Genomic DNA, 17,462 nt, shown 5'->3' with positions numbered 1-17,462 from the left:
CCTGGCTTGGGTCATAGTTTGTGATTTCTTGTAGAGTTGTTTGTGTATCTGAGGTAGGAGGGAAGCTTCCAGGGTGTTCCGAGCCTCTCCTGCAGTACGGCCCTGAGTGGACACTCAGTTATTGTTTGCTGAGGCTGGAGACTTGGCAGGCAGACATCTCAGGGCTGTGGGGTTGGGGCGATTTGTCTGTACCTTCAGCCCTTCAGACCCTCCCCAGCGCCTTGGATGTGGGGTGATAGGTAAGGAAAGCCGGCAGGGTGATGGGTCACTGCCTGCCCAGAACCCTTCCAAGAGGAGAGAGTGAGGTGCTGAGGTCATAAGGGAGCCTTCCTACCCTGACCGCACTTAGGATCACCTGGGGAGTAAAGACAGACAAACAGATGCCCGTGACCTTGTCATCCAGACCCGTGTCAGGCTGGGACTGGGCAGCTGGGAGGGCTTCTCCTCAGGATCTCATGAGTGCCTTCTGTCCTAGGAGACTGTCTACACCTACCTGCTGGATGGGGAATCCCGGCTGGTGTGTGAGGAGCCCCCCCATGAGCTGCCCCAGGAGGGGAAATTACGGTGAGCTGTTCTCCACCCATTGCCCTCTCACACAGTCAAGGGTGACCACAAGGTCTGGTCTGACCCTCCCCATCTGACCTTGACCTCAGCCTCCCTGCCAGGTGGGGTTCCAGTGGCCGGGTCCACTGTCTTCTCTTGTGTTGTGTTGGGGGAGTGGATGGCACAGGGAAAGCACCAAGTGGTAGGCTTTCTCCTGTAGAGCTGTGCTAAATCGCTGTAGCCTCCTCAGAGCAAGTCTCAGAAGATCGGGGCTACAGTTTATCAGTTAGAACCCCAGCAGGCTACGAGAACCGCCTGGCAGGTCCTCACAGAATCACAGAATTCGGAATCACAGAATGCTGGCCCCACATGGTGTCAACTCTGAGGGTAGGGAGATCAGAAGCAGCGTCCCGCTGTGGGTTCTGGAGCCCAACCGCTTGGGTTCAAATCCCAGCTCCCATTTACTACCTAGGGCAAGGTACTCCGCCTCCCTGTGTCCTGATTTTCTTGCTTGTAAAATGGCAGTAATAATAGTACTTACCTCATAGTACTATTATGGGAGGATCCTTGTGATGATTAAATGAGTTTAACACATGTAATGCACTTAAAACTGTATGCATAATGAATGCTAAATGTCTGTTTTTATTTTCATTATGATAGAACATTGGAATCACAGACTTTAGGAACATGGGCTCAGCACCCTATGGTCCCTTGATACCTCTGAGCTCACTGAATTCAGCCTCCCTGTTTTCCAGATGGGCAAACATCGTGAGACGTGTCCAATGCCACATACCTGGTGTGAGGCAGAGCCAGGTCTGGGACACGGTCTCCTGGCTCCTGGCTGTCTAGGGGACAGTGAAGGGAAGTGGAGCTTGTCCGATGAGAAAGTGCTGACGGGCAGGGGTGCTGGTCCAGAGGAGGGCAGGCCATGGAGGACATGGGCACTGCCTTCTAAGCACCGCAGGGCCATTGTGGGCCCAGAGAGCACAGGGTCAGGAGCTGAGGGAGTAGACACTAGCGGGGGTGTTACCAGAAGGCAGCTCTCCACTCCAACAGGCCAAGCAGTCAGGGATGTGGCTTTTTCAGGTAGTAGCTGAGGCTGGCAAGATACTCACCTTTCACAGAGGCCATGGAAAGATTGCCAGAGGTCCTGATGCTGGGGATGCTGGTGGTCCTGAGGCCCCTCCTGGCACTCGGAACCCTTCATTCCTTGACGCTAATTCTCTCCTCTGGCGCTTCCCCATGGAAGGGGCTGGCTCCCCTCCAACAGCTCTGAGCCTTCCCACCTCCTGTTCTCCCATTCGATTCCCTCATGGGGTGGGTGGTGGGTGATACTGTCCCCTTCAGCATCTCCTGACAACTCCTCCCCTTGAGGACAGTGTGAACCAAGCCAGCCATGCCCCTCTCTGGCCTCTAGTGTCCCATCTATAAGACAGCAGGATAGGGCTGGGAGGTCTTTGGAAACTTAAGGGAAAAAAATGCTAGAATGTTCCTTCTGAGCCTTCCCTAATTAGCCCCTAATCCTCAAGAACTTTGCTTAATATGAGTTTGCCCGATCCAGGAAATTTCGTCAAAGCAGCCTGGGAAGGCTCTTTTGGGAGAGGGATGCAGGATCGTGGGCTCAGGAGGCAAGAGGTGAGCATCCTTCAGGGTTTGCTCTGCTCCTGAGCCTGTCATGCTCCCCGTAGGCTTTCTACTGTGAGCTGGGGACGGGCTGGAGGTTGGGGGGGGTGCCGCCTGCGGTCCAGGCATCTTTGAGGGGGCTCAGATCCTCTGCGTCAGCAGCCCTTTCAGTATCCCCGCCCCCAGCCACCTCGGATTCAGTAAAGCCTTTGGAAAAGGTACCCAAAAAAAAGCAATTAAAAGTGAATGTTCCAATGCAGTTAGCCCAGAGTTGAGTGGAAATGGGGAGGCCTGCTGGGAGATTGGGCTCAGAAATCTCAGGAGGCTGAGGAGGTGAGGCAGGTGAGGGGGCAGGAGGGGTGAGGCAGTGGGACGTCCCACCAGCAAGCATTGGGGGTGAAGGTTCAGGCCAGCCTCTCTTCTGAAATCTGTGCTCTGCCCACCCGCACACCCACCGTGTGTTGGTGCTGAGCCCACCTTCTCGGCTCAGGCTGAGACTGAGGTTTGTGGAAGAGGCAAGAGCACTTGAATGGCAGTCAAACAGGCCTGGATTCCAGCCCGGCCCCATCCCTGCCCCACTGTATCCCCTTCCAAACCTGTTCTCTTATCTATGGAGTGGAGCTAACAGTGGGCCATGTCTATTAGCTTAATGAGGTCATAGCTGCCCAGGGCTTAGCCCCATGCCAGCACACAGTAGGAGCTTAATGATTGCTGACTGCCCTCCACCCCCAAGTCCCAACACATGTACTCATTGGGTGACCTTGAGAAAATTACTTCCCTACCAGGGTCCTTCCAGAGGTGACCTCTGTGGCTCTGGCCCCATCAGGAGACCAGGCAGCAGCCCCGGGCTGAGGTAGAGCCTGAGCTCTGGCCATGCCCAGTGGAGGGGGCACTCCTCCAGGCAGCCCTGGAGGGCCGGCAGCAGGTGTGAAGTAGAGGTGGATCATAAAGACAGATAAGGGCCCAGGGTGGTGTGGGGAGGCCCCATTAGCTACCCAGCCTCTCCTGCCACTGCCCCGTACCCCTCCGTGGGCTCACGGATGCCGTTTCACCCTCCAGTGTGTTTTAGACTCCCTGCTTAGGCTCGTGCTCTTTCCTCCCCTGCAAAGTCCTTCCCTGTACCTTTTCCATCTCTACCAGCCCATTTCCCTTCTCTGCCACGGCCCAGCCAGAGGGCTGCTAGGAGGCCTGCTCTGTAGATCCCCAGCACTAAGGAGGATCCAGTTTTCAGAAAAGGTGTCTGGGTCTTGGTAGCCTCCCTCAGGGATGGGTCTGTCCACGAGAAGAACCCTGGGCCGGGAGCTGGGACAACATGGCTGCAATCACAATCTCATGCACTCTCTCTGGGCCTCAGTCTACGCTTCTGTGTGGTGATAAGATGGGACAGTGTGATGTCTGAGGGATGGTCCCACTATGAACCCTGAGGGCTGCAAGGGGGCTTCAGGGCTGGAGGGAGAGAATCGTGGAGGGCTGCCTGGGTGAGAGGCTTCCTGGAAGCCTTCGCCTCACTCTTCTTGCTGCCCCAATCTCCCAGCCTATTGCAGTCCCCAGCCCTGCCGCCTTCCTCTTCTCATTGTGTCTCCTGCCATCTTAAAGCCTCTGATTATTTGCTGCTGAGTGCAGTGAAATCTGGGGCCTTTCAGGCTGCAACGGAGATACCGCCCACACCGGCCCCAGCTGTTTGTCTCCTTCTGCTACCATTTGGGGGGCCCAGGGCCCAACCTTGAGAAATTTCTTCCTCAGAGCTGACCTGGTCGCCAATCACTGCAGAATCTGTCTGTCCCTCTGATTTGTCTCAAGGGACACAGAGAACAGTCTTTTCCCATCTCTGGAGTCTCACATTCTGGGAGAGGGAGAGGGAGAGAGAGAGGAGGGTCCGGGGTCCTGGCCTGAATCATAATTTGTCTCCAAGAGAGATGAAAGGGTGAGAGTGAGGTTGAGGCCCCCGGAGAGGGGGGCATCTCAGTCAAGGGGAGGGGGCCTCACCTAAGAAGGGGTTCAGAGGAGTGGAAGAGGGCCTGGCACTCTTTCCAGGCCATTGGCTCTACTCTCCACTAAGCAAATAGTTGTTAAAGGGACGGAACTGTCATAAAGTCCACACCCGTTCCTCTCCTCACTTTGTGCCCATCTGTCTTTATCTTCACTGGGGCAGCCACGACCACCCAGGCACCCAGGGCTGAGTCACTAGCCTTCAGTCTGGGGAGCGGGCCCTGGGCTTTGGCTGGGCTGACCCCAGCATCAAGGTTCACCCCCCAACATCAGCCTGGCAGGGGAGGGGGCCTCCAGGAGGGGAGAGGAGGCAGAGCAGGGGCTCTGAGTTGAGGAGAAGTCATAGGGGATGTGAGCAGTAGATGATGCCCCCAGCCCCAATTGGGTGGGGGAGACACAGCCTTGGAGTCCCCTCCCCCTTCCGATACCTTTGAAACCTCTAGGGGGACAGCAGTTCTGGGAAGGGTGAGGCAGAGGAAAAGGGCTCATATAGGAGTGGGTTGAGGTGAGCATGGCCTGGTGCCAGGGTGTGGGGACTCCTGAGGATGGAGGATCCTTGGAGGCCCCAGTGCTTGGTGGAAGATCAGACCCAGTCAAGGTTGACCTGCCCCAGCCCAGCCTCTCCTCTGCTGTCCAGGGACCGCTGAGACTACGGGGCCCTCACTGAGACCCGGTTTCTGTCTCTCAGATTCTCCCTCTCCAGTGAGAGCTTTACTCAGCAGCCAGCACGATCAGCCTGAAACTGAACCTGACCTTCACCTTTTCCTGCTCAAGTCCCTCTCAGGGCTCCCACTGTCCTCGGGATCAAGCCCAGCTCCTCAGGGCCCTGGCTGTCTCCAGCCTTGTTCCCTGTTGTCTGGCCACAGCAGCCTCCTTGCTGTTGGATCATCCAGCAGACACACATTCTTTCTTTCCTCTGAGCCTTTGCCCATGCAGTTCCCTCTGCCTGCACATCCTTTCCTGTCTGCTCTGCTTGTCCTCTAGGACTCAACGCAGGCATCTCCTCCTCCAGGAAGCCTTCCCTGACCCCACTTCTGTCCTGCACCTGGATAGGCTGGGGCCCACTCTTCCTTCCTTTCTCGGAGCCCTTGTCCCTGCACTCAAGTGTGGGTCTGTACATCATTCCCCGCACGACACCACTCCTTCTCTTCTTAGTCCTCAGTAAGGAACCTGACCCAGGAGGACTCTGGAATAAATAACCACTCTGTGGAATGACTTTAAGTAGAATGTTCCCGTAAGTATTTTAGTTGAGAACACTTGCCCTGGCTCTGGTTGGGGGGAATGGATTTAAGGGACCCGACAGGAGGCAGGAGGCGAGGGGAGAGGCTGCTGCAGGTTCAGGGGAGAGGTATCTCTGTTTGAGCTGGGCAGTGGCTTGGGAATGGAGAGCAGGGGACAGTTATGAGAGATGCATGGGAGGTGACTCATCCATTGGATGGGGGAGGTGAGAAGAGGGAGGCAGCTAGGACACTTTGTGGACAAGCCGCAGGGGACCCGATGGATGGTTGTGCTACTTCGGGGGAGGTGGTGGAGACGATAAGTTCCAGTCGGGCCCTGGGGCCTCTGGCAACTTCAGGGACGCCCAGGGCAGGCCTCCAGGAGGCCTTTGGGTATCTGGGGTCTAGAGCTTAAGAGATGGGGGGGCTGGAGAGTCATGAGGCCATGAGCACAGAGGAGTTCTGTGCAGAAGAGAAGAAAGGCTGAGGGCAATTCCTTCATCAGGGTCCCGGGAGGAGGAGGGGCGAGGCCAAGGCAGCCCACGGTCTGGAGGTGGGAAGAGAGGAGTCAAGGGTTAGTGAGATGTAGCCGCAGCGCTTACTGACCAGCAGCGCAGGGACCAGCGCCACCTTGTGGCTGCCCAGTAACCAGATTGTCCAAGGCCAAGTGACTGGGTGGGGTCCACTAGAAGGGGTTTGGCTGAAGGTCAATAAGGCCAGCCCCCTGCCTCCACGAAGCCCCAGCCTTTATCGACTTAGTCACCAGGAAATGTGGCTGCTGTTGCCTCCTGCCACCCTAGCTCCCTATTCCTTCCTAGGGTGATTGGCACAGTTGGACAGCTCAGAACTGGAGCCCAGCCCTCCAGGAGCCTAAAGGTTCAGGTGTGAGGGCTGGAAGGTGGGAGACACCTCTGGTTATTGTAGATTCTGAACCAAGGAGCCAGGAGTGAACCGGCTGGGTTCAGAATGTTGCGTGACCTTGACTGAGGCATTCAACCTCTTTGGTCCTCGATTTCTCTAGCTGCTGTGACGTCCTGATCTGGTGACTTGCAGGCTGTCCCCTCTCTTTTCCTCACTTGACCTTAGCTGGGCTACCCTGAGTGACCCCACATGCACACACCAGAGTCCTAGGCCCCCAAGCCTCCCTTCTCTCCAGGCCAGGCAGTTCCTACAAACACAATTAAGTGGAGGCAGCATGAGGGATGAAGAACCCAGGACAATTAATCATTAGGGAGTGGCATTTGGTGAAAAATCAGGCGCTTAATTAAGCAGGAAGAGCCAGAGGCGGGGATGGGGTGGGAGTGGGGGTGGGATGTGTGGTGAGACCAGAGAGAAACTCATTCTTCTTCCTACTGCAGCCTCCCCTGTCTCAGTTCCCACCTCCCCCTGCCCCCCCATCACACCTACGCCCTTTGCCTCCTCGACATTCATGCCAGTCCCTGTTGGAGGCTCAGCCTCCTCTGGTCTTTAGAAAGACTCAAGTGTACTGTTCAGGAGTATGGGCTCTGGTGCCAAATGCCTGGGTTCAAATCCTGGCTCTACCACTTACTAGCTGTGGGACCTTGGACAGGTTACTTAACCACTCAGCACCCTAGTTTCTCCAGCTGAAAAATGGAAATGATGGTAATATTTAATCCACAGGATCACTGCGAACTCTGAGTTCATCTATGTAAGTTGCTTGGACGTGCATTGCCCAGTAAACTCCTGGAGTCCCCTTCCTGTGCTGCCACCAAAAGTTTCTCCAAAATGCTTTTCTGAGGATGCTGACGCTTAGGATTCTACTCTCTTCACCCTAGTTCTCCCTGGGGGGCTCAGAGAGGTTAGGTCACTTGCCCAAGATCACGTAGTAGCTGTGGCAGGATTTAACCCAGACAGCCTAGCTCTGAGCCTTGGCTTTACTTGCTCTGGGGGATTTGTGAGAGATCCTGAAGGTGCCTTTCCCATATCTACCAGCAGGAGGCACCAGAGGCCAGACTGTAGCTGCCTGCTTCTCTACATGGGGAGGGGAGAGTTAGGGTCCGAGACTTTTATTTTTGCCCTCCTCATATCCACCCTGCAGTGGGTCAACTTGTCCAGATCCTCTCAGATGTTCAGGGTTCAGCCCACTGTATGTCCCCAGGCTGGGGCCTGTTCCTCTTTGATCCAGGGACTGAGAGGTAGAATCATATCCTCTTTTCAGAGAGGCTGTGATCTCCCGGAAGCGGCTGGGCTGCAATGGACTGGGCCCCTCGGACATGCCTGGGAAGCCCTTGGCCAGGCTGGTGGCTCCACTGGCTCCTGACACCCAAGGTAAGGGCTGGGAGCTGGGCAGGGGCAGGGAGGGACTGTGGCCCCTGTCCCTGTCTGCATCTCTCCGTCTCCTTCTTTCTCTTGCTCTGTGTCTCTAGCACACCTGCCATCTAATTCTCTCTCTGTTGTGCTATTAACCTCTCTGAGCCTCAATTTCCTGATCTGTAAAGTGGGAACAACAGAACCTACCTTGATGGGGTGTTGCTTGTGCTGGTTGTTAGATGGGCTGTAGTTGTCATGCTCTCTCTGTCACTGTCTGTTTTTCTTTCTCTTCCTCTCCATGCCCCCTGTCCGCCATGTCTCTCTGCCTCGTGTCTCAGTCTCTCTAGGTCTCTGTCCTCTGTCTCGATGTGGAAAGTGCACAAGACTGGGAGTCAGGAGACCTGACTTGCTGTGTGATCTTGGGCAAGTCACTTCCCCTTTCTGGACCTCAGTTTCCCAATCTGTAAAATAGGGGTGCTCAGCCTTACCTGCCTCCCTCCATCCCAGGGTTGCTGGGAGGATCACGAGAAAGTTGTCAAGTGAGGGGGTTTCCTTCTATGCAGGGGTCGTTGCTGTGGTCATTGTTTTCACTGCCTCAAGACCCATCTCTCTGTCTCTCTGGGTCTCTGGGTCTCTCTCTGTCTCTGTCCTGGCCTCTGTCTGTCTGTGTCTTTGTCTCCCTCCCTGGGTCCTTGCTCAGTATCTCTGAGCCTCACTGGCCCCGCAGGACCACCTCATTGCCCTCTCCCCCTCAGTGCTGGTCATACCGCTGGTGGACAAGGAGGCCGGGGCTGTGGCAGCAGTCATCTTGGTAAGAGCAGTTGTGGGTAGGATGGGGGAGAGGAGAGCAGGGGAGGGAGCAAGGGAGAGAGCACTGGATGGAGCCCCACTGGGGGGGGTGTGTGTGTGTGTGTGTGTTGAGAGTAGCATGCCGGGCTGGAGCTGGGGAAAATGGGGGTCTGGGAGGAGCCTGGGAGGAGCCCTCTGCCCCACCTTGAATGGGCAGAATGAAGCCGCGGGCCCAGTCAGCAACTTGCGGAAGGATGCCCCATCTGGACTCTTACCACCGCGGAGCCCTTGAAACAGCCCTGACCCTACTTCCTCTTTGGTATCCTCCAGGATGGGTTGGGGGCAGTGTCCCAAGAGGGCACGAATGCAGCAAGGTGGGAAAGGACTGAGGAGGGATGGGCAGGTATGACACCGACAGAGCCAGTGTGGGAAAGTCAGTCAGAGAGTGGGGTCGCTGGAGCTAGGCGGCTTGAGGAGAGAAGGCCCACGGGGCAGGGCTCCTGGGAAGGCACCCAGCCCCAGCCAGACCTATGTCCGAGGCTGGGACAGACGCCAGGCAACGGGGCGGGCTTCCTGGGGTGGGTGACAGAGGGGCAGGGGCCTCAGCTGGAAGGGGGGAACCCTAAGTGGGGGGAGTTGGGCGGGCAATCGGGCCAGGGCGCCCCCCTGCTGCTCCCTCGCGGAGCTCCCCGCTTTGGGCTCCCCCATGGGGTTGGCCGAGCTTTGCGGAGTCCGGGTTCTGAGGTTCTTCCAGTCTCTCCTCCCGTGTGGAAGTGGGCGCTCAAAATCTTTGTCCAGTCCTAAGAACCGAAGGGTTAGCGCCCCCAAATCGCCCTCACTGGGGATCGACTTACGCGGAGGCGGCCGCCACCCCAAGCAGGGGCGCGGACAGATAAATGAGCCGGTCTCGGTGCGCCCGCGGCGGGGGCGGAGGGGGGGGGAACTCCTCCCAACCTCATTAAAACGGAATTAAAGATTTCCGAGGCGCCTGACCTTTCCCCAGCTGCTGGCGGGGGAGGGCGGTGGGCGTGGGGGGCGGCCGCGGGGAGAGGAGAGGAAGGAAGGGATACTTACTTGGCTTGGTCTCCTCGGCGCCCCATCTGCCTGATTGAGGGGGATGCGGCCCCCTTGGTTTCTCCCGAAAGCTCCTACCCCACCCCCAGCTTCTGTTCCCTGAAGGGAACGGATCTGCTGTTGGCACCGCGTTCTCAGCGCAGCTTCGCGCCCTCCTTTGGTCCCAGTCTGTACCAGAGCTGGTGGCTTGGAGGAGGACTGCATTCGTGCCCTCACTGTGCAGAGGTGCGCCGTGGTAGGCAGTGACTTGGTCGCCCACCTCTGTTGACGGAAAGGGGTCTGGGGGTGCCAGGTTCCTAGAAGGACTTCCTGTGCCGGGGCTGCGAGGGCTGGGTCAGTAAGGAAGCAGCCCCTGCAATGGGAAGATGCTTGGAAGGTTGTCTTGTGGGCAGGAGGATGGTTGTTGTGACCATTGTTCACCGTGGCTGAGGTCTGGCCGGGAGTCCAGGCTTCAGCCTTCTCCTGGGGGTAGGAAAGGCGTGTGTGTGTATTGGGAAGAGGAAGGGTCAGATCAGTTGAACTTACCCCACCCTAGCAAAACTCTTCTCTGGGCCCTGTCCCAGGACAGGTGCTGGGGCAGAGAGAGGAGTCGGACCCATTTCTGCCTTCTAGAAGCTCAGTCTGGGGGAAGGCAGGGTCACCTTCAGACCACCACTGGCCAAATGAAAGAATGCTGCCAGCAGGAGCTCTAGTGGCAGAGGCTGGAGCAGCAGGAGGTGCCTCACAGCGCAGACAGCATTTGAGTGGGACTCTGGGACACAGGTAGGGGGTGAACAGGCAGAGAAGAAGGAGACGGATATTCTCAGCAGAGGGCCCAGCATGAGCAGAGGCAGGGTGGTGGAGTGCTGGGGGAAGAGTGTGATCCCGGCAAGGCTGAGAAGGGGGGTGCATGCTGGTGAGCAAGATGCTACCTGTGGCTTTGGCTGCCAAGAGAAGCTCCCGATTACTGTCACCTCACCTTCTCAAATACCCTGGGCAGTGAAGAGCTCTTGAAATGTATTTGGATTGTTTGCCATCTGCCTCTCCTCCAAGCCTGAGCCTTCCTACTCAAGTAGAAATGTTCTTCTGAGGGACACCCCCTCCCCGGTGCACACACATCTGATGGATCCCGTCCTGCTGCTCCACCCCCATGCTCCTGGGGCCACAGGATCTCACATCCTCTGAGAGGCAGCATAGGCAGCCCCAGACCTCCCAGCTGTTGCCAGATCCTGAGGACTGAGGGTCTAGAGGGGGAAAGGGGGTGCCACAGGACAGATCTCTTGGGAGGGCTGACTCACCACCTCCTTCCTCAACAAGTCCCATTCCCCTCTCTGCTCTTGTATTCATCATCCCTCCATCCATCCACTCACCCAGCCATCAACTGAAAGCATATTTCTTGAGCACCACCAGGCACTGTGCACTGGTGCTTCAAACACAGCAGCAATGACCGAGACAGACCAGACGGGCCCTGCTTTCACAGACCGTACAGTCTGGAGGGGTGGGCATGCTGGACATTAAACAAGTGAACAAAATAAAGAGAGAATTGCAAATGATGGCAAGTGCTAGCAAGGAAACCAGCAGGCCCTGCAAGGACTGTTGGGGCCTGATAGAGATGGGGTCAGCGGAGGGCTCTCTGAGGAATATGCTGTCCTGTGCAGGGCTGCCTGGCTGAGCTCTGGGACTCTGCAGCTCGCAGATCAATGTGCCTTAATTGCAGATTCTTCGTGTGGAAAGAGTCTTTGGCTCTGTTCTTCAATTATGGGATAATAAGTCCCTCTGAGGAGCAGGCAGCCCTTGGTCTCAGGCATTTGATGTGTGATTTGCGCCCACTCTTCCCCCGAGCTGTGCCTGCACACCAGATCCTTACATGGGGGTGTGGTGTCCATTAGCCACGGTGAACTTGGTGAGGGTGGGGGGTGGGAGCTGTGCTGGGCTTTCAACCTTCTCTGCAGCTCCAGTGCCCACTCTTGAGTGCTCCCACTGGACCCCAGACCCGCCCCCTGGTTAGCAAGAGTAGGTGCAAGAGTATATTCTGTTGGTGAGAAGGGAGCCGTGTGTGTGCTGGTGATTGTGTTTGCATGTCGGTTGGGGGTGCGGGCAGAAGCATGTGCATGGCTCTCGGGTATGTGAACTCGAGTATCCTGTTTACAGGTATGAATGTGCACGTGTGGATGGCAGTCACTGTGGGTGTGGGTGCGTGGATGTCTTCGAGTCTGTGACTGCACTGTGTGTGTGTCTATGTGTGTGCAGGTGCGCACATGCCTGAGTATCTCTATGGGACAGTGAATGTATGAGTGTGTGTGTGTGTGTGTGTGAGTGTGTGTGTGTGTGTGTGTGTGTGTGTGTGTGTGTGTTGGGGGGCGCTAAAGGTCTCCATGAAGTGTGTAGTGTGTTTGTGCACATGCTGGGTAGGGATGGGCTGAGGCAGCCCAGGAGTGTGTGCACAGAGGGGTACGTCCAGTGGGTGGAGGAGGACTCCATGATTCCTTCCTTCCCTCCAACCCTCTGAGGCTCTCATTCAGTCTCCCAGCTCTGTACTGGGACCAGGCTATTTTGCCAGCCCAGGAAGTCCACAGCCCTAGAGAGGTCCCAACTTTCCCTTTTCCTGAGAGATGAGTCCAGGTGGAAAGAACAAGAAGGATGTCCTCCCCCGTCTACTAACAGTAAAATGCCCACATGTTTCTGTAAACCATATGCAAATGAACCATGCTCCCAGCGCCTTTCAACAACCTGTCTTATAGGAGTCATAGATGGAGCTTCATCCAGAGCTTAACCTTCAAACCACCCTTGGCGGCCCAGCCCTCTTCCAGGTCTTCCTGCCTCCAGTCTTGCTCCCCGCAACTCCCCCTACCTTGTAGACCATGGTCCGCAGACGCTAAAGCCTGCTGTGGATCCCCAGTATGATCAAGCTGAAGTCCAATTCCTTAGACTTGCACCCGCCCTGTGGTACCATGGACCGCACCACTGCCCGGGTCCTCAGCTCCCCATACCACCTACTACCCAGCACTGCCAGGACAGCCTCCCGCCTGCAATGTCGCCTCCGGGCTCTGCTTGTCTTCCCAGTTCTGGAAGGCCCCCAGGTGCCCTCCCCCTCTGAGCTCGCACAGCCTATAAGTTCCCACCCACTCAATCTGCCCTCTCCTTCTTCCTCAGGTATGAAGTTCTGCACCCCCTTCATCACATCCACCACTCCATCCCACCCCAGCCAGACTGTGAGCTTCCTGAGCACCTGCTGGTCTCCTCCTCTCCATCTGCTCCTGGCAGGGGACTTAGAGCAGAGGCGGGCAGGGGCTGCTGAGTGGGGAGGGAGGATGAAGGAAGGGACCCCAGTGCAAGCACTGTGGTGAGCCCTGCAGGTGGTGAGCAGCTCTGAGTAGGTGCCCAGGAAGCTGGTGACGCGGGTGGGGAGGCTTGCTGGCAGGGCCTGCAGTGCTCCCCCCTTCATTTCCCTCACCAAGCGCCCAAGCAGGGCTGGGAGAAGGGACTTCACAGAGCATGAAAGATGGGCTGAGGGGATTCCAGGTGACTGACACGGGGAAGTTGGAGAGGGACAGAATGATGGGTGTGATGATGAGAAGGGATCTGGAGAAGGGAAGGTGTGGGCAGAGAAGGGGAGGGAGTGGGTGGTGCTGTCCCAACTCTGCCACTTTCTGCTCTGTGACCTTGGGCAAGTCACTCAAACTTTCTGGGCCTTGGTTCATCTGCAAGGTGGAAGCTTGCGTTACTTGTTGGTGAGAATCACATGCAAGGCAAAGCACCTTATCACTGCATTCATTCATTCCCTCATTCATCCTCCCAAGTGCTTTAGGCACAGCAGATGCATCATAAACGGTGGACCTCTTCCCCTACCCCAGACTTAGGGGCAGCTCAAATCCCAACTCAGAAAGGATGGAGCTGGGAGGCTGAGGCTAATACCACTGATTCCATAATCACGGCCTGAAGGGCTCCATAGACTGAGAGATGGAGAGGAGTCCAGGGTCACCCCGTTTCCCTCACTATACACCTGGATTGTGCTGTAGATGGAACAGTAGTTGAAAAGGCAGAGATCAGAAAAGTTCCACTTCTTTGGATTAGCCCTCGAAGGCTTCCTGGAAGAGGGGATTTTCCTGAAGCCATCTGCTTGGTCAGAGGATGGGCTTATTGAGGCCCACAGACTGGAGTGTGTATGTGTTGGTGGGGACAGGTGTGTGCCGGGCATGGGGAGGGCACTCTGGTAGAGACAAGAGGCTAGGGGAGGTAGGTCACAGCTGGTCCCCTTGTCGCTCCCCTCCAGGTGCACTGTGGTCATTTGAGTGACAGTGAGGAGTGGAGCCTGCAAGCCGTGGAGAAGCATGTGAGTGGGGATAGGGCCGGGGTAGGATGAGGGCTGCTGAAGACCCTCATCACAACTGATGGGAAGATGATCTGGCCCGGGAGATGGACAGACCTGGGTTCCAGTCCACTACCTCTGGGCTGTGTGACCTGGAGCAAGTCACCTAACCTCTCTGAGCCTCAGTTTCACATCTGAGAATGAGGATAAGGATAGCACTGATCTACTGAGGGTACTGGTGAAATAAGGGGAGTCAAATATTTTGTTAATACTTAGGAAGGACTATCTACATAATGATATTGAGGCTCTTCCTGGAGATTTTATGATTTTGTGACTTTAACAAGAACTTACGACTCCCCGTGGGTGCTAGAGACGGAGAAATCTGACCCTGTTCTGCCTTGTAAGAGTCTGGGGGCTAGGCGTGGAGACAAACCCTGTACTTACCTGATCATGGACCGAGGGGCGCTCTGGGGGCAGTGGGAGTCCACAGGAGGGTGGAGCGCTGAGGGATGAGTTGTTTGGGACGCGGGTTGGGGGTGGGGGCGATGGGCACCGCAGGCAGAGGGAAGGGCTCGAGCAAAGGGCGTTAAAGGTGGGGCGTGTGGCTTGCTGACCGCTCCGCCCGTTCCAGACCCTGGTGGCCCTGAAGAGGGTCCAGGCCCTGCAGCAGCGCGGGCCCAGCGCGGCCCCGGAAGCGGTCCAGAATACTCCAGAGGGGGTGGCGGGAGACCAGAAGGGTGGGGTTCCGTACACAGACCAAGACCGAAAGATCCTGCAGCTTTGCGGTGAGGACCCGGCTGGGGCAGGTCCTTGGGGGCGGGGAGGGGCGGGGTCGAACCTGGAAGGGAGGGGCCCATGGTGGGCGGGGCCTGAGGGTGGCGCGCACCCTTGGGGGATTCTGTGGGCCCTCTCTCTCTGACCCGCGCCCCGCCATTGCAGGGGAACTCTACGACCTGGATGCCTCTTCCTTGCAGCTCAAAGTCCTCCAATACGTGAGTCCCTGTGCCCCTCCTGGGACCAAGGTCCCTGTGAGCCGTCCATCTCAGTTCAGAGTCCCGTGTCCTGCCCCTCTTCTCTTCCCCACCTACCCGAGGAACCTCAAAAAGGCCAGAGGGTGGGGAGTGGGTTTGCTCCCAGATCCACGGTCAGCCTCTCGCTGTGTCCCTCCCTCTCAGCTGCAGCAGGAGACCCAGGCGTCCCGCTGCTGCCTCCTGCTGGTATCTGAGGACAGTCTCCAGCTTTCCTGTAAGGTGAGGGCCCCGGTCCACTGTGGAGCAGGGCGAGGGACCGGGGTCTCTGAGAGGAAAAACCCTGCCCATCCTTAACCAGTCCACCTCGCTCTGCCCATCAGGTGATTGGAGATAAAGTTCTGGAGGAAGAAATCAGCTTTCCGGTGAGTCCCGCACCCCCTGTGTGGGAGTCTGCAGAAGCAGTTAAAGTCGTCTAGGCTCTCCTGGGATCTGCCCAGAGAGATTGGGATCTGCTAGAATCTCTTGGAATGTGATGGAATTATCTGGATCTTGAGGTCTACTTAGAAATGTTGTGAGAGATCACAACCTCTCATGATCAGGAGCCATTAGGAGAAATCTCTCACAGTCTACAGAAAGACTCACCTGCGACCATGTCACTTCTGTTGGAGTATTTCTGGATTTGGCTCTCTTAGAATCTGTTAAGATCAGTGAGAATCCTTGGATTCTGCTTTCCTTTCTCCTAGTTAGGGAAGACCCTCAAGTCCTCCATAGGAGATTCTGGTCAAGAGCCTACTCCCCCACCCTCACCCCACCCTCACTCCTCAGTGTTGAATCCATCCAGAGTTTGGACTGACTGAAGAGATAGTTGAAACTTCCAAACTTGGGGGGGAAGAGGTCTGACATCGCCTGATCTTGGGAAGAGCTGGGCCCTGACTGGCTCTCCTCACTCCCCCAGTTGACGATGGGACGACTGGGCCAGGTGGTGGAAGACAAGAAGTCTATCCAGCTGAAAGATCTCACCTCTGTAAGCCATGGCCTGGCTGGACTGGCGGGGAGCCAAGGGGAGAGCCCACTGCCCAGTCCCCAGGGCCAGAGTCTCTGGGCCAGGGCAGCCTAGGAATGGGGGGAGACAAGACCCCACCCCATGTCATAGCATTTCCCACCCTGCATGAGCCCTTCAGCCCCTCCTGTTGCAGAGTGTGGTGGAGGGCGGGGGAAGGAAGCATATTTCCTCCTTCCCTGCCCTGACTTGCCTCCCCCTTGCCTCCCCTTTGCAGGAGGATGTGCAACAGCTGCAAAGCATGTTGGGCTTCGAGGTGCAGGCCATGCTCTGTATCCCTGTCATCAGCCGGGCCACTGACCAGGTGGTGGCCTTGGCCTGCACCTTCAACAAGCTCGGAGGAGACTTGTGAGTCTGGGTGGAGTGATGTGGATCAGGAGACGGAGCCGAGAGGCCGGGCGGGGCTCGACTAGGGTAACAGCGCGGGAAGGGTACTGGGCAGGGAGTACTTACTATTCCAGCAGCGGTAGGTTGAATGGTTTGTGCAAGAGACTGTGAGATTATGGGAGCGATAGACCCTTGCCGCTGCTCCATTTTGACTTTGTAAAATCATGTTGCGGTCCAGGCGAGTTCCCCTTCTCTTTGCCCATTTCTTGCAGTTTGGATTATCCACTTTTTGCTACTGGCCTTTCCCCCACTTGCCATCCTTTGTTTTGGCATTTCTGCTGGGAACTGCCTGATGGAGGAGCGATGAGCTCTCGGATGGGTGAACTCTCTGGGACCCGCAGAGCATCACCGACCCGGTGGACAGTGACTCAGGGAATAGGCATGGGGGCTGGGCTAAGCTGAGGGTCCTTAGAGGCATTGACAGGGCAGCTGTAGGAATCGTGTGAAACAGAGGGGTAAGCAGGACACATGGTCAGATAAACAAGCTTAGTCCATATTTCAAGAACTGAGGTCAGATTTGAGGCCTAGAAGTCGTATCATAGATTTCCTGTCCCACACCAACTCATTAATGGGTAGCAGCTGCCTGAAGCATTGTATTAGTTTAGTGAGAAACAGCTGGGATTGATCAGCCGTGCCTGTCCTGGGTGCAGCTTTAGAATGTGAATGCTGCCACACTTGGTCCAGCAGGCCTAGCAGTAGGGTGTAGTAGGCAGGTGAGGGGTTGCATTCTGATTCCAGGATGCAGAGAGATGCTGTCAAGATGCTTGGCCCCTGGGGCCCAAGCAAGCAGGCTGGGTTTGAGGGCTCGGACCTCCTGCAGGAAGTGGAGACTGGAGATGTTGGGATTAGAGAGTGTCAGAAGCCCAGGGATGGGGCCTGCAGGGGTGGGGCAGAGATCTGGGTGTCAGAGATCTGAGTAGCAGGACCTTCCAGCATGGAGCTCTATTGGCAGTTGGATGGGCCTGGGAAAATAAAGACAGGGACAAGGCAGAACCTGCTGAGGCAGCGGGGATGTAGGATCTGTGTCATTGTCCCATCCTAGTGGTGGGAGCATTTGTGCCATTCAATAAACACACATTGAGTACCTACTGTGTCTGGCCCTATGCTCCCAGAGGGGAGGGTCCAGCAGGGTTTGTGACCTCTGGCTGCTGGCTGTAGCCTTGGGTTCTGAGGTGGCCCTGGACCTGGAGGAGAGGTGGTATCAGAAGGGAAACGAGATGGGGACTTGGTGACAGCCCTGAGGCCCAGGG

At 56.6% G+C, this 17,462-nt stretch overlaps 1 protein-coding gene across 6 annotated transcripts in view; it reads left to right on the top strand.

The window, feature by feature from the left end:
- The window catches only part of PDE2A (phosphodiesterase 2A), a 93,674-nt gene that overhangs the window by 65,343 nt on the left and 10,869 nt on the right, over nt 1-17,462 (top strand). For all 6 annotated transcript variants that reach the window (XM_067750226.1, XM_067750228.1, XM_067750229.1 and 3 more), the window contains 10 exons: nt 476-564; nt 7,552-7,661; nt 8,399-8,454; nt 13,759-13,818; nt 14,426-14,579; nt 14,734-14,786; nt 14,970-15,044; nt 15,146-15,187; nt 15,721-15,789; nt 16,043-16,173. In XM_067750226.1, the coding sequence (XP_067606327.1) occupies nt 476-564; nt 7,552-7,661; nt 8,399-8,454; nt 13,759-13,818; nt 14,426-14,579; nt 14,734-14,786; nt 14,970-15,044; nt 15,146-15,187; nt 15,721-15,789; nt 16,043-16,173 (839 nt within the window). The remainder of the gene's footprint in view (nt 1-475; nt 565-7,551; nt 7,662-8,398; nt 8,455-13,758; nt 13,819-14,425; nt 14,580-14,733; nt 14,787-14,969; nt 15,045-15,145; nt 15,188-15,720; nt 15,790-16,042; nt 16,174-17,462) is intronic.

This window comes from Pseudorca crassidens, chromosome 9 (assembly GCF_039906515.1).
Source record: "Pseudorca crassidens isolate mPseCra1 chromosome 9, mPseCra1.hap1, whole genome shotgun sequence".
NCBI lineage: Eukaryota > Metazoa > Chordata > Mammalia > Artiodactyla > Delphinidae > Pseudorca > Pseudorca crassidens.
The sequence above is the reverse complement of the archived record's forward strand: the minus strand, read 5'-3'. Positions and strand labels throughout refer to the sequence as shown.